The sequence below is a fragment of the Mustelus asterias genome, chromosome 26, assembly GCF_964213995.1.
Source record: "Mustelus asterias chromosome 26, sMusAst1.hap1.1, whole genome shotgun sequence".
Lineage (NCBI taxonomy): Eukaryota > Metazoa > Chordata > Chondrichthyes > Carcharhiniformes > Triakidae > Mustelus > Mustelus asterias.
The window spans coordinates 39,281,695-39,307,333 of record NC_135826.1 but is presented as its reverse complement, the minus strand read 5'-3'; the positions used below and the strand labels follow the sequence as shown (position 1 = coordinate 39,307,333).

At 53.8% G+C, this 25,639-nt stretch overlaps 1 protein-coding gene across 1 annotated transcript in view; it reads right to left on the bottom strand.

The window, feature by feature from the left end:
• Positions 1-25,639, bottom strand: part of cpamd8 (C3 and PZP like alpha-2-macroglobulin domain containing 8) — a 217,944-nt gene that overhangs the window by 70,421 nt on the left and 121,884 nt on the right. The window contains exon 33 of the mRNA XM_078198736.1: positions 24,102-24,176. Within this exon, the coding sequence (XP_078054862.1) occupies positions 24,102-24,176 (75 nt within the window). The remainder of the gene's footprint in view (positions 1-24,101; positions 24,177-25,639) is intronic.

Genomic DNA, 25,639 nt, shown 5'->3' with positions numbered 1-25,639 from the left:
ACCGCATCACCCCCAGCAAATGACGCAGCTCACACCATCCGCAATGCATGGATTGGCACCATACTGGCTGCACTGGCCAGACTCACAGTGGCATCACCCCCACTCTGGATACGTGGTTCACAGTTCAGCTTTGTGGCACACACGCACTCTCTCCCTGCACGCTCCCGCGCTCTCCCTATCCGGATTCACAGCGCGCTCCCTCTCTCTCTCCGGATTCATGGCGCTCTCTCTCTCTCTCCGGATCCACGGCGCTCTCTCCCTCTCTCCGGATTCACGGCGCGCTCTCTCTCCCTCTCTCCGGATTCACGGCGCGCTCTCTCTCTCTCTCTCTGGATTCACGGCGCGCTCTCTCTCTCTCTCTCTCTCCGGCTTCATGGCGCTCTCTCTCTCTCTCTCTGGATTCACAGCGCTCTCTCTCTCTCTCTGGATTCACTGCGCTCTCTCTCTCTCTTTCCGGATTCACGGCGCGCTCTCTCTCTCTCTCTCCGGATTCACGGCGCGCTCTCTCCCTCTCTCTCTGGATTCATGGCGCTCTCTCTCTCTCTCTCTGGATTCACGGCGCTCTCTCTCTCTCTCTCTCTGGATTCACTGCGCTCTCTCTCTCTCTCTGGATTCACTGCGCTCTCTCTCTCTCCGGATTCAAGGCGCTCTCTCTCTCTCTCTCCGGATTCACGGCGCTCACTCTCTCTCTCTCTCTCTCTCCGGATTCACAGTGCTCTCTCTCTCTCTGGATTCATGGCGCTGTCTCTCTCTCTCTCTGGATTCATGGAGCTCTCTCTCTCTCTGGATTCACGGCGGTCTCTCTCTCTCTCTCTCTGGATTCACTGCGCTCTCTCTCTCTCTCTCTGGATTCACGGCGCTCTCTCTCTCTCTCTCTGTCCGGATTCACAACACTCTCTCTCTCTCTCCGGATTCACGACACTCTCTCTCTCGCTCCGGATTCACAACACTCTTTCTCTCTCTCTGGATTCACGGCGCTCACTCTCTCTCTCTCTCTGGATTCACGGCGGTCTCTCTCTCTCTGGATTCACAGCTCTCTCTCTCTGGATTCACGGCACTCTCTCTCTCTCTCTCTGGATTCACGACACTCTCTCTCACTCTCTCTGGATTCACGGCGCTCACTCTCTCTCTCTCTCCCTCTGGATTCACGGTGCTCTCTCTCTCTCTCTCCGGATTCACAGCTCTCTCTCTCTCTCCGGATTCACGGCGCTCTCTCTCTCTCTCCGGATTCACGGCGCTCTCTCTCTCTCTCCGGATTCACGGCGCTCACTCTCTCTCTCTCCGGATTCACGGCGCTCTCTCTCTCTCTCTCTCTCCGGATTCACAGCTCTCTCTCCCTCTCTCTCCGGATTCACAGCACTCTCTCCCGCTCTCCGGATTCACAGCTCTCTCTCTCTCTCTCTGGATTCATTGCGCTCTCTCTTTCTCTCTCTCTGGGTTCACGGCGCTCTCTCTCTCTCTCTCTCCGGATTCACGGCGCTCTCTCTCTCTCTCTCCGGATTCACGGCGCTCTCTCTCTCTCCGGATTCACAGCGCTCTCTCTCCCTCTCCGGATTCACGGCGCTCTCTCTCTCTCCGGATTCACGGCACGCTCTCTCTCTCTCTCTCTCCATCCAGATTCACGGCGCGCTCTCTCTCTCTGGATTCACGGCGCTCTCTCTCTGGATTCACGGTGCTCTCTCTCTCTCTCTGGATTCACAGTGCTCTCTCTCTTTATTCATGGCGTTCTCACTCTCTCTCTCTGGATTCATGGCGCTCTCTCTCTCTCTCTCTGGATTCATGGTGCTCTCTCTCTCTCTCTCTGGATTCACGGCGCTCTCGCTCTCTCTCTGGATTCATGGCGCTCTCTCTCTCTCTCTGGATTCACAGTGCTCTCTCTCTTTATTCATGGCGTTCTCACTCTCTCTCTCTGGATTCATGGCGCTCTCTCTCTCTCTCTCTGGATTCATGGTGCTCTCGCTCTCTCTCTCTGGATTCACGGTGCACTCGCTCTCTCTCTGGATTCATGGCGCTCTCTCTCTCTCTCTCTGGATTAACGGCACTCTCTCTCTCTCTCTCTCTGGATTAACGGCGCTCTCTCTCTCTCTCTGGATTCATGGCGATCTCTCTCTCTCTCTGGATTCATGGCACGCTTTCTCTCTCTGGAATCACGGTGCTCTCTCTCTCTCTGGATTCACGGCGCTCTCTCTCTGGATTCACGGTGCTCTCTCTCTCTCTCTGGATTCACAGTGCTCTCTCTCTTTATTCATGGCGTTCTCACTCTCTCTCTCTGGATTCATGGCGCTCTCTCTCTCTCTCTCTGGATTCATGGTGCTCTCTCTCTCTCTCTCTGGATTCACGGCGCTCTCGCTCTCTCTCTGGATTCATGGCGCTCTCTCTCTCTCTCTGGATTCACAGTGCTCTCTCTCTTTATTCATGGCGTTCTCACTCTCTCTCTCTGGATTCATGGCGCTCTCTCTCTCTCTGGATTCATGGTGCTCTCGCTCTCTCTCTCTGGATTCACGGTGCTCTCGCTCTCTCTCTGGATTCATGGCGCTCTCTCTCTCTCTCTCTGGATTAACGGCACTCTCTCTCTCTCTCTCTCTGGATTAACGGCGCTCTCTATCTCTCTCTGGATTCATGGCGATCTCTCTCTCTCTCTGGATTCACGGCACGCTTTCTCTCTCTGGAATCACGGTGCTCTCTCTCTCTCTGGATTCACGGCGCTCTCACTCTCTCTCTCTCTCTGGATTCATGGCACTCTCTCTCTCTCCGGATTCACGGCGCTCTCTCTCTCTCTCTGTGGATTCACGGCGCGCTCTCTCTGGTTTCATGGCACTCTCTCTCTCTCTCTCCCTCCGGATTCACGGCGCTCTCTCTCTCCGGATTCACGGCGCTCACTCTCTCTCTCTCCGGATTCACGGCGCTCTCTCTCTCTCCGGATTCACGGCGCTCTCTCTCTTTCTCCGGATTCACGGCGCGCTCTCTCTCTCTCTCTCCGGATTCACGGCACGCTCTCTCTCTCTCCGGATTCACGGTGCGCTCTCTCTCTCTCTGGATTCATGGCGCTCTCTCTTTCTCTCTCTCTGGATTCACGGCGCTCTCTCTCGCGCTCCGGATTCATGGCGCTCTCTCTATCTCTCTGCATTCACGGCGCTCTCTCTTTCTCTCTCTGGATTCACAGTGCTCTCTCTCTCTGGATTCACGGCGCTCTCTCTCTCTCTGGATTCACTGCGCTCTCTCTCTCTCTCCGGATTCAAGGCGCTCTCTCTCTCTCTCTCTGGATTCACTGCGCTCTCTCTCTCTCTCCGGATTCACGGCGCTCACTCTCTCTCTCTCTCTCCGGATTCACGGTGCTCTCTCTCTGGGTTCATGGCGCTCTCTCTCTCTCTCTCTGGATTCACGGAGCTCTCTCTCTCCGGGTTCACGGTGCTCTCTCTCTCTCTCTCTGGATTCACAGCTCTCTCTCTCTCTCTGGATTCACTGCGCTCTCTCTCTCTCTCTGGATTCACGGCACTCTCTCTCTCTCTCTCTCTCCGGATTCACGACACTCTCTCTCTCTCTCCGGATTCACAGCGCTCTCTCTCTCTCTCTCTCCGGATTCACGGCGCTCTCTCTCTCTCTCCGGATTCACAGCGCTCTCTCTCTCTCTCTGGATTCACTGCGCTCTCTCTCTCTCTTTCCGGATTCACGGCGCGCTCTCTCTCTCTCTCTCCGGATTCACGGCGCGCTCTCTCCCTCTCTCTCTGGATTCATGGCGCTCTCTCTCTCTCTCTCTGGATTCACGGCGCTCTCTCTCTCTCTCTCTCTGGATTCACTGCGCTCTCTCTCTCTCTCTGGATTCACTGCGCTCTCTCTCTCTCCGGATTCAAGGCGCTCTCTCTCTCTCTCTCCGGATTCACGGCGCTCACTCTCTCTCTCTCTCTCTCTCCGGATTCACAGTGCTCTCTCTCTCTCTGGATTCATGGCGCTGTCTCTCTCTCTCTCTGGATTCATGGAGCTCTCTCTCTCTCTGGATTCACGGCGGTCTCTCTCTCTCTCTCTCTGGATTCACTGCGCTCTCTCTCTCTCTCTCTGGATTCACGGCGCTCTCTCTCTCTCTCTCTGTCCGGATTCACAACACTCTCTCTCTCTCTCCGGATTCACGACACTCTCTCTCTCGCTCCGGATTCACAACACTCTTTCTCTCTCTCTGGATTCACGGCGCTCACTCTCTCTCTCTCTCTGGATTCACGGCGGTCTCTCTCTCTCTGGATTCACAGCTCTCTCTCTCTGGATTCACGGCACTCTCTCTCTCTCTCTCTGGATTCACGACACTCTCTCTCACTCTCTCTGGATTCACGGCGCTCACTCTCTCTCTCTCTCCCTCTGGATTCACGGTGCTCTCTCTCTCTCTCTCCGGATTCACAGCTCTCTCTCTCTCTCCGGATTCACGGCGCTCTCTCTCTCTCTCCGGATTCACGGCGCTCTCTCTCTCTCTCCGGATTCACGGCGCTCACTCTCTCTCTCTCCGGATTCACGGCGCTCTCTCTCTCTCTCTCTCTCCGGATTCACAGCTCTCTCTCCCTCTCTCTCCGGATTCACAGCACTCTCTCCCGCTCTCCGGATTCACAGCTCTCTCTCTCTCTCTCTGGATTCATTGCGCTCTCTCTTTCTCTCTCTCTGGGTTCACGGCGCTCTCTCTCTCTCTCTCTCCGGATTCACGGCGCTCTCTCTCTCTCTCTCCGGATTCACGGCGCTCTCTCTCTCTCCGGATTCACAGCGCTCTCTCTCCCTCTCCGGATTCACGGCGCTCTCTCTCTCTCCGGATTCACGGCACGCTCTCTCTCTCTCTCTCTCCATCCAGATTCACGGCGCGCTCTCTCTCTCTGGATTCACGGCGCTCTCTCTCTGGATTCACGGTGCTCTCTCTCTCTCTCTGGATTCACAGTGCTCTCTCTCTTTATTCATGGCGTTCTCACTCTCTCTCTGGATTCATGGCGCTCTCTCTCTCTCTCTCTGGATTCATGGTGCTCTCTCTCTCTCTCTCTGGATTCACGGCGCTCTCGCTCTCTCTCTGGATTCATGGCGCTCTCTCTCTCTCTCTGGATTCACAGTGCTCTCTCTCTTTATTCATGGCGTTCTCACTCTCTCTCTCTGGATTCATGGCGCTCTCTCTCTCTCTCTCTGGATTCATGGTGCTCTCGCTCTCTCTCTCTGGATTCACGGTGCACTCGCTCTCTCTCTGGATTCATGGCGCTCTCTCTCTCTCTCTCTGGATTAACGGCACTCTCTCTCTCTCTCTCTCTGGATTAACGGCGCTCTCTCTCTCTCTCTGGATTCATGGCGATCTCTCTCTCTCTCTGGATTCATGGCACGCTTTCTCTCTCTGGAATCACGGTGCTCTCTCTCTCTCTGGATTCACGGCGCTCTCTCTCTGGATTCACGGTGCTCTCTCTCTCTCTCTGGATTCACAGTGCTCTCTCTCTTTATTCATGGCGTTCTCACTCTCTCTCTCTGGATTCATGGCGCTCTCTCTCTCTCTCTCTGGATTCATGGTGCTCTCTCTCTCTCTCTCTGGATTCACGGCGCTCTCGCTCTCTCTCTGGATTCATGGCGCTCTCTCTCTCTCTCTGGATTCACAGTGCTCTCTCTCTTTATTCATGGCGTTCTCACTCTCTCTCTCTGGATTCATGGCGCTCTCTCTCTCTCTGGATTCATGGTGCTCTCGCTCTCTCTCTCTGGATTCACGGTGCTCTCGCTCTCTCTCTGGATTCATGGCGCTCTCTCTCTCTCTCTCTGGATTAACGGCACTCTCTCTCTCTCTCTCTCTGGATTAACGGCGCTCTCTATCTCTCTCTGGATTCATGGCGATCTCTCTCTCTCTCTGGATTCACGGCACGCTTTCTCTCTCTGGAATCACGGTGCTCTCTCTCTCTCTGGATTCACGGCGCTCTCACTCTCTCTCTCTCTCTCTCTCTGGATTCATGGCACTCTCTCTCTCTCCGGATTCACGGCGCTCTCTCTCTCTCTCTGTGGATTCACGGCGCGCTCTCTCTGGTTTCATGGCACTCTCTCTCTCTCTCTCCCTCCGGATTCACGGCGCTCTCTCTCTCCGGATTCACGGCGCTCACTCTCTCTCTCTCCGGATTCACGGCGCTCTCTCTCTCTCCGGATTCACGGCGCTCTCTCTCTTTCTCCGGATTCACGGCGCGCTCTCTCTCTCTCTCTCCGGATTCACGGCACGCTCTCTCTCTCTCCGGATTCACGGTGCGCTCTCTCTCTCTCTGGATTCATGGCGCTCTCTCTTTCTCTCTCTCTGGATTCACGGCGCTCTCTCTCGCGCTCCGGATTCATGGCGCTCTCTCTATCTCTCTGCATTCACGGCGCTCTCTCTTTCTCTCTCTGGATTCACAGTGCTCTCTCTCTCTGGATTCACGGCGCTCTCTCTCTCTCTGGATTCACTGCGCTCTCTCTCTCTCTCCGGATTCAAGGCGCTCTCTCTCTCTCTCTCTGGATTCACTGCGCTCTCTCTCTCTCTCCGGATTCACGGCGCTCACTCTCTCTCTCTCTCTCCGGATTCACGGTGCTCTCTCTCTGGGTTCATGGCGCTCTCTCTCTCTCTCTCTGGATTCACGGAGCTCTCTCTCTCCGGGTTCACGGTGCTCTCTCTCTCTCTCTCTGGATTCACAGCTCTCTCTCTCTCTCTGGATTCACTGCGCTCTCTCTCTCTCTCTGGATTCACGGCACTCTCTCTCTCTCTCTCTCTCCGGATTCACGACACTCTCTCTCTCTCTCCGGATTCACAGCGCTCTCTCTCTCTCTCTCTCCGGATTCACGGCGCTCTCTCTCTCTCTCCGGATTCACAGCGCTCTCTCTCTCTCTCCGGATTCACGGCGCTCACTCTCTCTCTCTCCGGATTCACGGCACTCTCTCTCTCTCTCTCCAGATTCACGGCGCTCTCTCTCTCTCTCTCCGGATTCACGGCGCTCTCTCCCTCTCTCGGGATTCACAGCGCTCTCTCTCCGGATTCACGGCGCTCACTCTCTCTCTCTCCGGATTCACGGCACTCTCTCTCTCTCTCCAGATTCACGGCGCTCTCTCTCTCTCTCTCCGGATTCACGGCGCTCTCTCTCTCTCTCCGGATTCACGGCGCTCTCTCTCTCCGGATTCACGGCGCTCTCTCTCTCTCTCCGGATTCACGGCGCTCTCTCTCTCTCTCTCTCCGGATTCATGGCGCTCTCTCTCTCTCTCCGGATTCACGGCACACTCTCTCTCTCCAGATTCACGGCGCTCTCTCTCTCTCTCTCTCCGGATTCACGGCGCTCTCTCTCTCTCTCTCTCCGGATTCATGGCGCTCTCTCTCTCTCTCTCTCCGGATTCACGGCACTCTCTCTCTCCAGATTCACGGCGCTCTCTCTCTCTCCCTCTCTGGATTCACGGCGCTCTCTCTCTCTCTCTGGATTCATGGCGCTCTCTCTCGCTCTCTCCGGATTCACGGCGCTCTCTCTCTCCGGATTCACGGCGCTCTCTCTCTCTCTCTCTGGATTCACGGCTCCCTCTCTCTCTCTCCGGATTCACGGCTCTCTCTCTCTCTCTCTCTCTGGATTCACGGCGCTCTCTCTCTCTCTCTCTGGATTCACGGTGCTCTCTCTCTCTCTCTCTCTCCGGATTCACGGCGCTCTCTCTCTCTCTCCAGATTCACGGCGCTCTCTCTCTCTCTCCAGATTCACGGCGCTCTCTCTCTCTCTCTCTGGATTCACGGCGCTCTCTCTCTCTCTCTCCGGATTGACAGCACTCTCTCTCTCTCTCTCTCCGGATTGACAGCACTCTCTCTCTCTCTCTCCCCAGATTCACGGCGCTCTCTCTCTCTCTCTCTCTCCAGATTCACGGCGCTCTCTCTCTCTCTCTCTCCGGATTCACGGCACGCTCTCTCTCTCTCTCTCTCTCTGGATTCATTGCGCTCTCTCTCTCTCCGGATTCATGGCGCTCTATCGCTCTCTCTGCATTCACGGCGCTCTCTCTCTCTCTCTGGATTCACTGCGCTTTCTCTCTCTCTCACTCTGGATTCACGGCGTCTCTCTCTCTCTGGATTCACAGCGTTCTCTCTCTCTGGATTCACGGCGCTCTCTCTCTCTCTCCGGATACACGGAGCTCTCTCTCTCTCTACGGATACACGGAGCTCTCTCTCTCTCTACGGATACACGGAGCTCTCTCGCTCTCTCTCTCCGGATTCACGACGCTCTCTCTCTCTGGAATCACGGCGATCTCTCTCTCTCCCTGGATTCACGGCGCTCTCTCTCTCTCCCTGGATTCACAGTGATCTCTATCTGGATTCACGGCGCTCTCTCTCTCTCTCCGGATTCACGGCGTTCTCTCTCTCTCCCTGGATTCACAGTGATCTCTGTCTGGATTCACGGCGCTCTCTCTCTCTCCCTGGATTCACGGCGCTCTCTCTCTCTCCCTGGATTCACAGTGATCTCTATCTGGATTCGCGGCGCTCTCTCTCTCTCTCCGGATTCATGGCGTTCTCTCTCTCTCCCTCTCTGGATTCATGGTGCTCTCTCTCTCTCTCTGGATTCACGGTGCTCTCTCTCTCTCTGGATTCATGGTGCTCTCTCTCTCTCTGGATTCACAGCGCCCTCTCGGGATTCATGGTGCTCTCTCTCTCTCTCTCTGGATACACGGCGCTCTCTCGGGAGTCAGGGCGCTCTCTCTCTCTCTCTCTCTCTCTGGATTCACGGCGCGCTTTCTCTCTCTGGAATCACGGCCCTCTCTCTCTCTGGATTCACGGCGCTCTCACTCTCTCTCTCTCTGGATTCATGGCACTCTCTCTCTCTCCGGATTCACGGCGCTCTCTCTCTCTCTGTGGATTCACGGCGCTCTCTCTCTCTCTCTGGTTTCATGGCGCTCTCTCTCTCTCTCTCCCTCCGGATTCACGGCGCTCTCTCTCTCCGGATTCACGGCGCTCTCTCTCTCTCTCAGTGGATTCACGGCGCTCTCTCTCTCTCTCTGGTTTCATGGCGCTCTCTCTCTCTCTCTCTCCCTCCGGATTCACGGTGCTCTCTCTCTCCGGATTCACGGCGGTCTCTCTCTCTCTCCGGATTCACGGCGCTCTCTCTCTCTCTTTCTGGATTCATGGCGCTCTCTCTTTCGCTCTCTCTGGATTCATGGGGCTCTCTCTCTTGCTCCGGATTCATTGCGCTCTCTCTCTCTCACTGGATTCACGGCGCCCTCTCTCTCTGGATTCTCAGCGCTCTCTCTCTCTCCCTCTCTGGATTCACAGCGCTCTCTCTCTCTCCGGATTCACGTCAAGATCTCTCTCTCTCTCTAGATTCACGGTGCTCCGTCTCACTCTTTCTGGATTCATGGCGCTCTCTCTCTCTCTCTCTCCGGATTCACGGCGCGCTCTCTCTCTCTCTCTCTGGATTCACGGCGCTCTCTCTCTCGGGATTCATGGCGCTCTCTCTCTCTCTCTCCGGATTCATGGCGCTCTCTCTCTCTCTCTCTGGATTCACGGCGCTCTCTCTCTCTCTCTCTGGATTCACGTCAAGATCTCTCTTTCTCTCTAGATTCACGGTGCTCCGTCTCTCTCTCTCTGGATTCACGGCGCTCTCTCTCTCTTTGGATTCATGGCACTCTCTCTCTTGCACCGGATTCATGGCGCTCGCTCTCTCACTGGATTCACGGCGCTCTCTCTCTGGATTCACGGCGCTCGTTCTCTCTCCCTGGATTCACGGCGCTCTCTCTCTTTCTCTGGATTCACAGTGCTCTCTCTCTCTGGATTCATGGCGCTCTCACTCTCTCTCTCTCTCTGGATTCATGGCCCTCTCTCTCTCTCTCCGGATTCATGGCGCTCTCTCTCTCTCTTTCTGGATTCATGGTGCTCTCTCTTTCGCTCTCTCTGGATTCATGGCACTCTCTCTCTTTCTCCGGATTCATTGCGCTCTCTCTCTCACTGGATTCACGGCGCCCTCTCTCTCTGGATTCACGGCGCTCTCTCTCTCCCTCTCTGGATTCACGGCGCTCTCTCTCTCTCTCCGGATTCATGGCGCTCTCTCTCTCTCTTTCTGGATTCATGGTGCTCTCTCTTTCGCTCTCTCTGGATTCATGGCACTCTCTCTCTTTCTCCGGATTCATTGCGCTCTCTCTCTCACTGGATTCACGGCGCCCTCCCTCTCTGGATTCACAGCGCTCTCTCTCTCCCTCTCTGGATTCACGGCGCTCTCTCTCTCCCTCTCTGGATTCATGGCTCTCTCTGTCTCTCTCCGGATTCACGTCAAGATCTCTCTCTCTCTCTAGATTAACGGTGCTCCGTCTCTCTCTTTCTGGATTCAAGGCGCTCTCTCTCTCTCTCTCTCCGGATTCACGGCGCGCTCTCTCTCTCTCTCTCTGGATTCACGGCGCTCTCTCTCTTGGGATTCATGGCGCTCTCTCTCTCTCTGGATTCATGGCGCTCTCTCTCTCTCTCTGGATTCACGGCTCTCTCTCTCTCTCTGGATTCACGTCAAGATCTCTCTCTCTCTCTAGATTCACGGTGCTCCGTCTCTCTCTTTCTGGATTCATGGTGCTCTCTCTCTCTCTCTCTGGATTCACGGCGCTCTCTCTCTCGGGATTCATGGCGCTCTCTCTCTCTCTCTCTGGATTCATGGCGCTCTCTCTCTCTGCGGATTCACGGAGCTCTCTCTCTCTCTGGATTCACGGCGCTCTCTCTCTCTCTCTCTGGATTCACGGCGCTCACACTCTCTCTCTGGATTCACGGCGCTCTCTCTCTCTCCGGATTCATGGCGCTCTCTCTCTCTCTTTCTGGATTCATGGCGCTCTCTCTTTCGCTCTCTCTGGATTCATGGCGCTCTCTCTCTTGCTCCGGATTCATTGCGCTCTCTCTCTCTGGATTCACGGCGCTCTCTCTCTCTCCCTCTCTGGATTCACAGCGCTCTCTCTCTCTCCCTCTCTGGAATCACAGCGCTCACTCTCTCTCTGGATTCACGGCGCTCTCTCTCTCTCCGGATTCATGGCGCTCTCTCTCTCTCTTTCTGGATTCATGGCGCTCTCTCTTTCGCTCTCTCTGGATTCATGGCGCTCTCTCTCTTGCTCCGGATTCATTGCGCTCTCTCTCTCTGGATTCATGGCGCTCTCTCTCTCTCTCACTGCATTCACGGCGCTCTCTCTCTCTGGATTCACGGCGCTCTCTGTCTCTCCCTCTCTGGATTCACGGCGCTCTCTCTCTCTCCCTGGATTCACGGCGCTCTCTCTCTCTCTCTCTGGATTTACTGTGCTCTCTCTCGGGATTCATGGCGTTGTCACTCTCTCTCTCTGGATTCATGGCGCTCTCTCTCTCCGGATTCATGGCGCTCTCCCTCTCTCTCTGGATTCACGGCGCTCTCTCCCTCTGGATTCATGGCGCTCTCTCTTTCGTTCTCTCTGGATTCATGGCACTCTCTCTCTTGCTCCGGATTAATGGCGCTCTCTCTCTCACTGGATTCACGGCGCTCTCTCTCTGGATTCACGACGCTCTCTCTCTCTCCCTGGATTCACGGCGCTCTCTCTCTCTCTCTCGATTCACAGTGCTCTCTCTCTCCCTCTGGATTCATGGCGCTCTCACTCTCTCTCTGGATTCATGGCCCTCTCTCTCTCTCTCTCTCCGGATTCATGGCGCTCTCTCTCTATCTCTCTGGATTCACGGCACTCTCTCTCTCTCTCTCTGGATTCATGGCGCCCTCTCTTTCGCTCTCTCTGGATTCATGGCGCTCTCTCACTTGCTCCGGATTCATTGCGCTCTCTCTCTCTCTCACTGGATTCACGGCACTCTCTCTCTCTGGATTCACGGTGCTCTCTCTTTCTCTCTGGATTCATGGCGCTCTCTCTCTCTCTGGATTCACGGCGCTCTCTCTCTCTGGATTCACGGCGCTCTCTGTGGATTCATGGCGCTCCCTCTCTCTCTCTCTCTGGATTCATGGTGCTCTCTCTCTCTCTCTGAATTCACGGTGCTCTCTCTCTCTCTCCGGATTCACGTCACGCTCTCTCTCTCTCTGGATTCACGGTGCTCTCTCTCTCTCTCTCTGGATTCACGGCGCTCTCTCTCTCTCTCTGGATTCATGGCGCTCTCTCTGGATTCATGGCGCTCCCTCGCTCTCTCTCTCTCTGGATTCATGGTGCTCTCTCTCTCTCTCTGAATTCACGGTGCTCTCTCTCTCTGAATTCACGGTGCTCTCTCTCTCTCTGGATTCATGGTGCTCTCTCTCTCTCTCTGAATTCACGGTGCTCTCTCTCTCTCTCTGGATTCATGGCGCTCTCTCTCTGGATTCACGGTGCTCTCTCTCTCTCTGGATTCAAGGCGCTCTCTCTCTCTCTGGATTCATGGTGCTCTCTCTCTCTCTCCCTCCCTCCGGATTCACGGCGCTCTCTCTCTCCGGATTCACGGCGCTCTCTCTCTCTGGATCCATGGCGCTCTCTCTCTCTGGATTCACGGCGCACTCGCTCTCTCTCTCTGGATTCACGGCGCACTCGCTCTCTCTCTCTCTCTCCGGATTCACGGCACTATCTCTCTCTCTCTCTCCGGATTCACTGCACTCTCTCTCTCTCTCTCTCTCCCGGATTCACGGCACTCTCTCTCTCTCCGGATTCATGGTGCTCTATCTCTCTCTCCGGATTCACGTCGCGCTCTCTCTCTCTGGATTCATGGCGCTCTCTCTCTCTCTGAATTCACGGTGCTCTCTCTCTCCCTCTGGATTCATGGCGCTCTCTCTCTCTCTGGATTCACGGCGCTCTCTCTCTCTCTCTGGATTCACGGCGCTCTCTCTGGATTCATGGCGCTCCCTCGCTCTCTCACTCTGGATTCATGGTGCTATCTCTCTCTCTCTGAATTCACGGTGCTCTCTCTCTCTCTCCGGATTCACGTCACGCTCTCTCTCTCTGGATTCACGGTGCTCTCTCTCTCTGGATTCACGGCGCTCTCTCTCTCTCTTTGGATTCACGGCGCTCTCTCTGGATTCATGGCGCTCCCTCTCTCTCTCTCTCTCTCTGGATTCATGGTGCTCTCTCTCTCTCTCTGGATTCACGGTGCTCTCTCTCTCTCTCTGGATTCACGGCGCTCTCTCTCTCTCTGGATTCACGGCGCTCTCCCTGGATTCACGGCGCGCTTTCTCTGGAATCACGGTGCTCTCTCTCTGGATTCACGGCGCTCTCTCTGGATTCATGGCGCTCTCTCTCTCTCTGGATTCACGGCGCTCTCTCTGTCTCTGCATTCACGGCGCTCTCTCTCTCTCTCCGGATACATGGAGCTCTCTCTCTCTCTCCGGATACACAGAGCTCTCTCTCACTCTCCGGATTCATGGCGCTCTCTCTCTCTCCATCCAGATTCACGGCACGCTCTCTCTCTCCGGATTCAAGGCACGCTCTCTCTCTCTGGATTCACGGCGCTCTCTCTCTGGATTCACGGCGCTCTCTCTCTCTCCCTGGATTCACGGCACTCTCTCTCTCTCTGGATTCACAGTGCTCTCTCTCATTATTCATGGCGTTCTCACTCTCTCTCTGGATTCATGGCGCTCTCTCACTCTCTCTCCGGATTCATGGCGCTCTCTCTCTCTCTGGATTCACGGCGCTCTCTCTCTCTCTCTCTCGATTCATGGCGCTCTCTCTTTCGCTCTCTCTGGATTCATGGCGCTCTCTCTCTCTCTCACTGGATTCACGGCGCTCTCTCTCTCTGGATTCACGGCGCTCTCTGTCTCTCCCTCTCTGGATTCACGGCGTTCTCTCTCTCTCTCTCTGGATTCACGGCGTTCTCTCTCTCTCTCTCTGGATTCAAGGCGCTCTCTCTCTCTCTGGATTCATGGTGCTCTCTCTCTCTCTCCCTCCCTCCGGATTCACGGCGCTCTCTCTCTCCGGATTCACGGCGCTCTCTCTCTCTGGATCCATGGCGCTCTCTCTCTCTGGATTCACGGCGCACTCGCTCTCTCTCTCTGGATTCACGGCGCACTCGCTCTCTCTCTCTCTCTCCGGATTCACGGCACTATCTCTCTCTCTCTCTCCGGATTCACGGCACTCTCTCTCTCTCTCTCTCTCCGGATTCACGGCACTCTCTCTCTCTCCGGATTCATGGTGCTCTATCTCTCTCTCCGGATTCACGTCGCGCTCTCTCTCTCTGGATTCATGGCGCTCTCTCTCTCTCTGAATTCACGGTGCTCTCTCTCTCCCTCTGGATTCATGGCGCTCTCTCTCTCTCTGGATTCACGGCGCTCTCTCTCTCTCTCTGGATTCACGGCGCTCTCTCTGGATTCATGGCGCTCCCTCGCTCTCTCACTCTGGATTCATGGTGCTATCTCTCTCTCTCTGAATTCACGGTGCTCTCTCTCTCTCTCCGGATTCACGTCACGCTCTCTCTCTCTGGATTCACGGTGCTCTCTCTCTCTGGATTCACGGCGCTCTCTCTCTCTCTTTGGATTCACGGCGCTCTCTCTGGATTCATGGCGCTCCCTCTCTCTCTCTCTCTCTCTGGATTCATGGTGCTCTCTCTCTCTCTCTGGATTCACGGTGCTCTCTCTCTCTCTCTGGATTCACGGCGCTCTCTCTCTCTCTGGATTCACGGCGCTCTCCCTGGATTCACGGCGCGCTTTCTCTGGAATCACGGTGCTCTCTCTCTGGATTCACGGCGCTCTCTCTGGATTCATGGCGCTCTCTCTCTCTCTGGATTCACGGCGCTCTCTCTGTCTCTGCATTCACGGCGCTCTCTCTCTCTCTCCGGATACATGGAGCTCTCTCTCTCTCTCCGGATACACAGAGCTCTCTCTCACTCTCCGGATTCATGGCGCTCTCTCTCTCTCCATCCAGATTCACGGCACGCTCTCTCTCTCCGGATTCAAGGCACGCTCTCTCTCTCTGGATTCACGGCGCTCTCTCTCTGGATTCACGGCGCTCTCTCTCTCTCCCTGGATTCACGGCACTCTCTCTCTCTCTGGATTCACAGTGCTCTCTCTCATTATTCATGGCGTTCTCACTCTCTCTCTGGATTCATGGCGCTCTCTCACTCTCTCTCCGGATTCATGGCGCTCTCTCTCTCTCTGGATTCACGGCGCTCTCTCTCTCTCTCTCTCGATTCATGGCGCTCTCTCTTTCGCTCTCTCTGGATTCATGGCGCTCTCTCTCTCTCTCACTGGATTCACGGCGCTCTCTCTCTCTGGATTCACGGCGCTCTCTGTCTCTCCCTCTCTGGATTCACGGCGTTCTCTCTCTCTCTCTCTGGATTCACGGCGCTCTCTCTCTCTCTCTCTGGATTCGCGGCGCTTTCTCTCGAGTCACGGTGCTCTCTCTCTCTCTGGATTCACGGCACTCTCTCTCTCTCTGGATTCACGGCGCTCTCTCTCTCTCCCTGGATTCACGGCGCTCTCTCTCTCTCTCTCTGGATTTACTGTGCTCTCTATCGGGATTCATGGCGCTCTCACTCTCTCTCTCTGGATTCATGGCGCTCTCTCTCTCCGGATTCATGGCGCTCTCCCTCTCTCTCTGGATTCACGGCGCTCTCGCTCTCTCTGGATTCATGGCGCTCTCTCTCTCTCGCTCCCTCTGGATTCATGGCACTCTCTCGCTTGCTCCGGATTCATGGCGTCTCTCTCTCACTGGATTCACGGCGCTCTCTCTCTGGATTCACGACGCTCTCTCTCTCTCCCTGGATTCACGGCGCTCTCTCTCTCTCTCGATTCACAGTGCTCCCTCTCTCTCTCTGGATTCATGGCGCTCTCTCTCTCTCTCCGGATTCATGGCGCTCTCTCTCTCTCTGGATTCACGGCACTCTCTCTCTCTCTCTCTGGATTCATGGCGCTCTCTCTTTCGCTCTCTCTGGATTCATGGCGCTCTCTCTCTTGCTCCGGATTCATTGCGCTCTCTCTCTCTCTCTCTCTCACTGGATTCACGGCGCTCTCTCTCTCTGGATTCACGGCGCTCTCTCTCTCTCCCTCTCTGGATTCACAGCGCTCTCTCTCTCTCTGGATTCACGGTGCTCTCTCTCTCTCTCTGGATTCATGGCGCTCTCTCTCTCTCTGGATTCATGGCGCTCTCTCTCTCTCTCTGGATTCACGGCGCTCTCTGTGGATTCATGGCGCTCCCTCTCTCTCTCTCTCTGGATTCATGGTGCTCTCTCTCTCTCTGAATTCACAGTGCTCGCTCTCTCTCTCTCCGGATACACGTCACGCTCTCTCTCTCTGGATTCACGGTGCTCTCTCTCTCTCTCCCTCTGGATTCACGGCGCTCTCTCTCTCTCTCTGGATTCATGGCGCTCTCTCTGGATTCATGGCGCTCCCTCTCTCTCTCTCTCTGGATTCATGGTGCTCTCTCTCTCTCTCTGAACTCACGGTGCTCTCTCTCTCTCTCTGAATTCACGGTGCTCTCTCTCTCTCTCTGGATTCATGGTGCTCTCTCTCTCTCTCTGAATTCACGGTGCTCTCTCTCTCTGGATTCATGGCGCTCTCTCTCTCTCTCTCTGGATTCACGGTGCTCTCTCTCTGGATTCAAGGCGCTCTCTCTCTCTCTGGATTCATGGTGCTCTCTCTCTCTCTCCCTCCCTCCGGATTCACGGCGCTCTCTCTCTCCGGATTCACAGCGCTCTCTCTCTCTGGATCCATGGCGCTCTCTCTCTCTGGATTCACGGCGCACTCGCTCTCTCTCTCTGGATTCACGGCGCACTCGCACTCTCTCTCTCTCTCTCTCCAGATTCACGGCACTCTCTCTCTCTCTCCGGATCCACGGCACTCTCTCTCTCTCTCCGGATTCACGGTGCTCTATCTCTCTCTCCGGATTCACGTCGCGCTCTCTCTCTCTCTCTGGATTCATGGCGCTCTCTCTCTCTCTGAATTCACGGTGCTCTCTCTCTCCCTCTGGATTCATGGCGCTCTCTCTCTCTCTGGATTCACGGCGCTCTCTCTCTCTCTCTGGATTCACGGCGCTCTCTCTGGATTCATGGCGCTCCCTCGCTCTCTCTCTCTGGATTCATGGTCCTCTCACTCTCTCTCTCTGAATTCACGGTGCTCTCTCTCTCTCTCCGGATTCACGTCACGCTCTCTCTCTCTGGATTCACGGTGCTCTCTCTCTCTGGATTCACGGCGCTCTCTCTCTCTCTGGATTCATGGCGCTCTCTCTGGATTCATGGCGCTCCCTCTCTCTCTCTCTGGATTCATGGTGCTCTCTCTCTCTCTCTCTGGATTCACGGTGCTCTCTCTCTCTCTCTGGATTCATGGCGCTCTCTCTCTCCCTGGATTCACGGCGCGCTTTCTCTCTCTGGATTCACGGCGCTCTCTCTCTCTCTGGTTTCGTGGCGCTCTCTCTCTCTCTCTCCCCCTCCGGATTCACGGCACTCTCTCTCTCCGGATTCACGGCGCTCTCACTCTCTCTCTCTCTCTCTGGATTCACGGTGCTCTCTCTCTCTGGATTCACGGCGCTCTCTCTCTCTCTGGATTCATGGCGCTCTCTCTGGATTCATGGCGCTCCCTCTCTCTCTCTCTCTCTCTCTGGATTCACGGCGCTCTCTCTCTCTCTCCGGATTCACGGCGCTCTCTCTCTCTCCGGATTCACGGCGCGCTCTCTCTCTCTCCAGATTCACGGCGCTCTCTCTCTCTCCGGATTCACGTCGCGCTCTCTCTCTCTCTCTCCGGATTCATGGAGCTCTCTCTCCCTCTCCGGATTCACATCACGCTCTCTCTCTCTCTGGATTCACGGTGCTCTCTCTCTCTCTCTCTGGATTCACGGCACTCTCTCTCTCTCTCTGGATTCACGGCGCTCTCTCTGGATTCATAGCGCTCTCTATCTCTCTCTCTCTGTATTCATGGTGCTCTCTCTCTGGATTCACGGTGCTCTCTCTCTCTCTCTGGATTCATGGCGCTCTCTCTCTCTCTGGATTCACGGCGCTCTCTCTCTCTGGATTCACGGCGCTCTCTCTGGATTCATGGCGCTCTCACTCTCTCTCTCTCTGGATTCATGGCACTCTCTCTCTCTCTCCGGATTCACGGCGCTCTCTCTCTCTCTCTCTCTGGATTCACGCGTTCTCTCTGGATTCATGGCGCTCTCTCTCTCTCTGTCTCTCTCTGGATTCATGGTGCTCTCTCTCTCTCTCTCTGGATTCACGGTGCTCTCTCTCTCTCTCTGGATTCATGGTGCTCTCTCTCTCTCTGGATTCACGGCGCTCTCTCTCTGGATTCACGGTGCTCTCTCTGGGTTCATGGCGCTCTCTCTCTCTCTCTCTGGATTCACGGCGCGCTTTCTCTCTGTGGAATCACGGTGCTCTCACTCTCTCTGTCTCTGGATTCATGGCACTCTCTCTCTCTCTCCGGATTCACGGCGCTCTCTCTCTCTCTCTGGATTCACGGTGCTCTCTCTCTCTCTGGTTTCATGGCGCTCTCTCTCTCTCTCTCTCCCTCCGGATTCACGGCGCTCTCTCTCTCCAGATTCACAGCGCTCTCTCTCTCTGTCCGGATTCACGGCGCTTTCTCTCTCCGGATTCACGGCGCGCTCTCTCTCTCTCTCCGGATTCACGGTGCTCTCTCTCTCTCTGGTTTCATGGCGCTCTCTCTCTCTCTCTCTCCCTCCGGATTCACGGCGCTCTCTCTCTCCAGATTCACAGCGCTCTCTCTCTCTGTCCGGATTCACGGCGCTCTCTCTCTCCGGATTCACGGCGCGCTCTCTCACTCTCTCCGGATTCACGGCACGCTCTCTCTCTCTCTCCAGATTCATGGTGCGCTCTCTCTCTCTCTCTGGATTCACGGTGCTCTCTCTCTCTCTGGTTTCATGGCGCTCTCTCTCTCTCCCTCCGGATTCACGGCGCTCTCTCTCTCCAGATTCACGGCGCTCTCTCTCTCTCTCCGGATTCACGGCGCTCTCTCTCTCCGGATTCACGGCGCGCTCTCTCTCTCTCTCCGGATTCACGGCACGCTCTCTCTCTCTCTCCAGATTCATGGTGCGTTCTCTCTCTCTCTGGATTCATGGCACTCTCTCTTTCTCTCTCTCTGGATTCACGGCGCTCTATCTTGCGCTCCGGATTCATGGCGCTCTATCTCTCTCTCTGCATTCACGGCGCTCTCTCTCTCTCTCTCTGGATTCACAGCGCTTTCTCTCTCTCTCACTCTGGATTCACAGCGCTTTCTCTCTCTCTCACTCTGGATTCACGGCGTCTCTCTCTCTCTCACTCTGGATTCACGGCGTCTCTCTCTCTCTCTCTCTGGATTCACGGCGCTCTCTCTCTCTCTCCGGAGTCACGGCACTCTCTCTCTCTCCGGATTCACGTCACGATCTCTCTCTCTCTAGAATCACGGTGCTCCGGATTCACGGCGCTCTCTCTCTCTCCGGATTCACAGCGCGCTCTCTCTCTCTCTATCCAATTCCCTGGCGCTCTCTCTCTCCGCACGCTCCCACGCTCTCTGTGTCCGGATTCACGGCAGGTTTGAGGCCATATCCTCTGTCTGAAAGGTGTGTGTGAAGCAGCAACATACACAATGCCACATTAAGCCATTCAGTCACATTAAGAAATTCCAGAACATGTTCAGCTTTATTTAAATGCACGCAGTTTAACTGTTTGAGTTGAAACCCCCTCCCTGATCACCACCCACCAAGCCCCCCCGCCCCGATCCCTGCTGCATCCTGATTGGAGAGGAGGGTCAGTGTGCCTTCCTGTTTCCTGACCCCTGCCATAGCCGGAGGGCAGAGTGCGAGAGCAGGAAGTGCCTGCACTGAAAGGAATTTCAGGAATTTGAACATTCTTCCAATCTCCCTGTTAACAACCCCAGGGAATCCCCTTCGGCAGCTTGTTATCCTGCTCCTGCCCCCCTGCCAACTCCCAGCCAGTCGCTAACCCACTCCAGTTCTAAACAGCTACCCAAAGGGGATTAACTCTTTAACCCACCTCATTTCAATTGGTACGTCCATCAGATCCCATTAACTGCTTTGTTTCTCTAATCGTAGACACAACTGGATAGCAGCAGAGTTGGATTGCTTATAGACCGATGTAAACATCTGCAGAACGGGTGACAGTGTGTGGGGTAACTATGAGACACTGTAGAGGGAGCTTTACTCTGTATCTAACCCCGGGCTGTACCTGTCCTGGGAGTGTTTGATGGGGACAGTGTAGAGGGAGCTTTACTCTGTATCTAACCCCGGGCTGCACCTGTCCTGGGAGTGTTTGATGGGGACAGTGTAGAGGGACCTTTACTCTGTATCTAACCCCGGGCTGTACCTGTCCTGGGAGTGTTTGATGGGGACAGTGTAGAGGGAGCTTTACTCTGTATCTAACCCCGTGCTGTACCTGTCCAGGGAGTGTTTGATGGAGGACAGTGTAGAGGGAGCTTTACTCTGTATCTAACCCCGTGCTGTACCTGTCCAGGGAGTGTTTGATGGGGGACAGTGTAGAGGGAGCTTTACTCTGTATCTAACCCCGTGCTGTACCTGTCCAGGGAGTGTTTGATGGGGGACAGTGTAGAGAGAGCTTTACTCTGTATCTAACCCCGTGCTGTACCTGTTCAGGGAGTGTTTGATGGGTGACAGTGTAGAGGGAGCTTTACTCTGTATCTAACCCCGGGCTGTACCTGTCCTGGGAGTGTTTGATGGGGGACAGTGTAGAGGGAGCTTTACTCTGTATCTAACCCCGTGCTGTACCTGTCCTGGGAGTGTTTGATGGGGACAGTGTAGAGAGAGGTTTATTCATTCACCTACACCCATTTTCCCATCACCCACATGTCCCAATTAGGAGAGATGGTGGCCCAGTGGTAATGTGACTGGAGCAGTAATCCAGAGGCTCAGGCTAATGCTCTGGGGACATGGCAACTGATGGAATTTACATTCATTGTATAAATTATGGAATGCAAAGCAGTGGTGGTGACCATCAAACTCTCACAGATTATCTTAAAAACCATCTGGTTCACAGATGTCCTTGAATGAAGGAAATCTGCCATCCTTACCTGGTCTGGTCTACATGCGACTCCAGAACCACAGAGAAGTGGTTAACTCTGCTCTCTGAAATGGCGTACCAATTACTCAGTTTTACCAAATTACATTTAAATCCAAAAGGAACATAACTGGCCAGCCCACCTGGCATTAACCTGGGTCCAGAATCAACAACAGCACATCTAACCCTGCAGAGTCCCCTCAGTCAAATCCGAATCTTGTGCCAAAAGATTGTGCTTTCAATTACTAGGAAAAAAAAGGCATGGCACGGTGGCACAGTGGTTAGTGCTGCTGCCTCACAGCGCCAGGGACCTGGGTTCGATTCCCAGCTTGGGTCACTGTCTGTGTGGAGTTTGCACATCCTGTCCATCTCTGTCTTGTCCTGGTCCCCCCCATGCCGACACTATCGTTAAGAAAGCCCCACCAACGCCTCTACTTTCTCAGAAGACGAAGGAAATTTGGTATGTCCGCTACGACTCTCACCAACTTTTACAGATGCACCATAGAAAGCATTATTTCTGGTTGTATCACAGCTTGGTATGGCTCCCGCTCTGCCCAAGACCGCAAGGAACTACAAAAGATCGTGAATGTAGCCCAATCCATCACGCAAACCAGCCTCCCATCCATTGACTCTGTCTACACTTCCCGCTGCCTCGGCAAAGCAGCCAGCATAATTAAGGGCCCCACGCGCCCCAGACATTCTCTCTTCCACCTTCTTCCATTGGGAAAAAGATACAAAAGTCTGAGGTCACATACAAACCGATTCAAGAACAGCTTCTTCCCTGCTGCCGTCAGACTTTTGAATGGACCTACCTCACACTAAGTTGATCTTTCTCTACACCCTAGCTATGACTGTAACACTACATTCTGCACTCTCTCCTTTCCTTCTTTATGAACGGCATGTTTTGTCTGTACAGTCTGCAAGAAACAATACTTTTCACTATGTTAATACGTGACAATAATAAATCAAATCAAAATCTCTGCATGGGTTTCCTCCGGTTTCCACCCACACTCCAAAGATGTGCGGGTTCGGTGGATTGGCCATGCTAAATTGTCCCTTAGTGTCAGGAGAACCAGCTAGAGTAAATGCATGGGGTTATGGGGGTAGGGCCTGGGTGGGATTGTGGTCGGTGCAGACTCATTGGGCTGAATGGCCTCCTTCTGCACTGTAGGGATTCTATGATTCTATAAAATTAGGAAAGCTGTCTCACTAACAGCTGTCAACAGCCTGACGTAGTCATACTCACAGAATCACCCCTCAGTTATTGTCCCAGAGACCCACTATCGCAATTTCCAGGCAGCTCCTATTCCAACGGCAGGACAGACCCAGCAGAGATGTCGTTGGCACAGTTGATTGAATTTTTTGAGGGGGTGACCAGGTGTGTAGATGAGGGTAGTGGAATCAATGTAGTTTATATGGATTTCAGCAAAGCCTTTAACTAGGTCCCACATGGGAGACTTGTAAAGGAGATATGGGATTTGTGGACTTGTAAGAAGGATGGGGATATTTGTGGAGGAGATTCCACAAATATCCCCATCCTCAACGATGGAGGAGCCCAGTACATCAGTGCAATAGATAAGGCTGAAGCATTCGCAGAAGTGCCGAGTGGACGATCCATCTCGGCTTCCTCCAAAGGGCCCCAGCAACACAGATGACAGTCTTTAGCCAATTCGATTCACTCCATGCCCACTACCATCTAGGAGGACAAGAGCAGCAGACACCTGGGAACACCACCACCTGCAACCAAAAGAGAAAATGCTGGAAAATCTCAGCAGGTCTGGCAGCATCTGTAAGAGAAAACAGCTGATGTTTCGAGAACAGGTGATCCTTTGGTAAAGCTAAAAGGCACAGAAAGCTTTGACAAAGGGTCATCTGGACTCGAAACGTCAGCCATTTTCTCTCCTTACAGATGCTGCCAGACCTGCTGAGATTTTCCAGTGTTTTCTATTTTGGTTTCAGATTCCAGCTTCCGCAGTAATTTGCTTTTATCCAGTTTTTTACCACCACCAGCAAAGTTTTGCTCCAAGTCACTCACCATCCTGATTTGGAAATATATCACTGTTCCTTCACTGTCGCTGCGTCAAAATTCTGGAACTCCCTCTCTAACAGCACTGTGGTATACCTACACCTCACCAATTGCAGCTGTTCAAGGCAGCTCATCATCACCTTCTCAAGGGGCAATTAGGGATGGGCAATAAATCCTGGCCTAGTCAGTGGTGCCTACATGTGGCGAAATTAAACTCCCCATGGTTCTCCACAGCAGGAAGCGAGGTTAAAATGGAAGAACTCCCTCCACTTGATGACCCTTGAGCATCCCCAGGTTCTATCTGGACCAGTCCAGCTGCTGGCTGATATTCTGAATTTTATGTACAGAGTCTGTAATAGGTCGGGTTGCCAAAGCACCAGGACACGCCATCCGGGAAGGGCTCGCATCTAATAGCGATCGGGGAGCTGAAGGCCAGTAACTGGACGTCTCCATTCTAAAATACATTCTTTTATGGGACGTGGGTGTCACTGACAAGACCCAGCATTTGTTTCCACCCCTCACTGCCCTTGAACTGAGAGCCTCACTCGGCCATTTCAGAGTCAACCACATTGCTGTGACTCTGGAGTCACATGTAGGCCAGACCGGGTAAGGACGGCAGATTTCCTTCCCTAAAGGACATTAGTGAACCAAATGGGTTTTTACAACAATTGAATCGACTAATTTCTGCATTCCAGATTTATTTAAATTCCACCAGCTGCCACGGTGAGATTTGAACCTGTGCCCCCAGAGTATTGGCTCGGGTTTATGGATTACTATTCCAGTGACATTAACACTATGCCACCCCTCTCCCGTGGATGGGATTTTAGACATTCTTTTGCCTGGATGCAAAAAGGAATCTCAAGTATTTTGATCATTTGTTTCACTGGTGACTCTGTCTGTGTTATTGAGAAGACTAGTTGCATCTTTAGCGGTGGAGGAGACCATCAAGGCAGAGATGTGGTTCAAACCACCCGGGGAGACCTCACTGCTACCTGTTGGTAAGACCATTAATAATCAGTGCCACCACCTCCCCTATGGATTCTGCTCCTCTCCTGAACGGGTCCCTGGGCTGCGATCCCATAGACTTTCTCCCTTGCCTCCTCCCTCACCACAAAACCTTCATACCTCAGCCAATCAGCCATTTTGCAAGCGTGAGCCAGAATTGTGCAGAGGGAAGTTGAGTGAATCATATTTTACCTCGGAGGTGATTCCTGTCTCTAGGAGAGCAGTAACAACGTAGGCTGTCAGCGAGATCCTGCCATGGATTCCACCCTGAAACAACCAGAGCTAGAAAGTCACAGCTCAATCTGTGGTGAACATCAGAGAAATTATCAGACGCTCAGCACAACAACACGAACAGACAATCACGCACAGCAAGATCCCATAGAACCTAGAATCCGTACAGTCCCAAAGAAGTCCGCACAAACTCTACGAAAGAGTATTTTATCTAAGCCCTCCCCTTTGCCCTATCCGTGTAACCCCGTGCTTTTACCATGGCCAATCCACATAACTTACACATCTTTCGGACTGTGGGAGGAAACCCACGCAGACACGGGGAGAATGTGCAAACTCCACACAGAGAATGACCCGAGGCCGGAATTGAACCCGGGGTCAAGAGTATTGATAGGCAAAGGGATCTGGGTGTACAGGTACACAGGTCACTGAAAGTGGCAATACAAGTGGAGAAGGTAGTCAAGAAGGCATACGGCATGCTTGCCTTCATTGGCCGGGGCATTGAATTTAAAAATTGGCAAGTCATGTTGCAGCTTTATAAAACCTTAGTTAGGCCGCACCTGGAATATAGTGTTCAATTCTGGTTGCCACACTACCAGAAGGATGTGGAGGCTTTGGAGAGGGTACAGAAAAGATTTACCAGGATGTTGCCTGGTATGGAGGGCATTAGCTATGAGGAGAGGTTGGAGAAACTTGGTTCGTTCTCACGAGAACGACAAAGATTGAGGGGTGACCTGAAAGAAGTCGACAAGATTATGAGGGGCATGGACAGAGTGGATAGTCAGAAGCTTTTTCCCAGGGTGGATGAGTCAATTACTAGGGGGCACAGGTTTAAGGTGCGAGAGGTAAGATTTAAAGGAGATGTACGAGGCAAGTTTTTTTTGCACAGAGGGTGGTGGGTGCCTGGAACTCGCTGCCGGAGGAGATAGTGGAAGGGGATACGAGAGTGAGTTTTAAGGGGCATCTGGACAAATACGTGAATAGGATGGGAATAGAGGGATATGATCCCGGAAGGGTTGGGGATTTTAGTTCAGTCGGGCAGCATGGTTGGTGCAGGCTTGGAGGGCCGAAGGGCCTGTTCCTGTGCTGTAATTTTCTTTGTTCTTTGTCCCCGCGCTGTGAGGCAGCAGTGCTAACCACAGTGCCACCAACAACAATCTGATCAATGAGCTGCCAAACAGCTGTAGTGGTGTTGGATAAGAGAGATATGCTGACCAGGACTTGCATGCTCACAGAGTTATAGAGGTTTACAGCATGGAAACAGGCCCCTCGGCCCAACTTGTCCATGCTGCCCTTTTTTTTTAAAATCCCCAAGCTAATCCCAATTGCCTGCATTTGGCCCATATCCCTCTATACCCATCTTACCCATGTAACTGTCTAAATGCTTTTTAAAAGACAAAATTGTACCCGCCTCTACTACTACCTCTGGCAGCTTGTTCCAGACACTCACCACCCTCTGTGTGAAAAAATTGCCCCTCTGGACACTTTTGTATCTCTCCCCT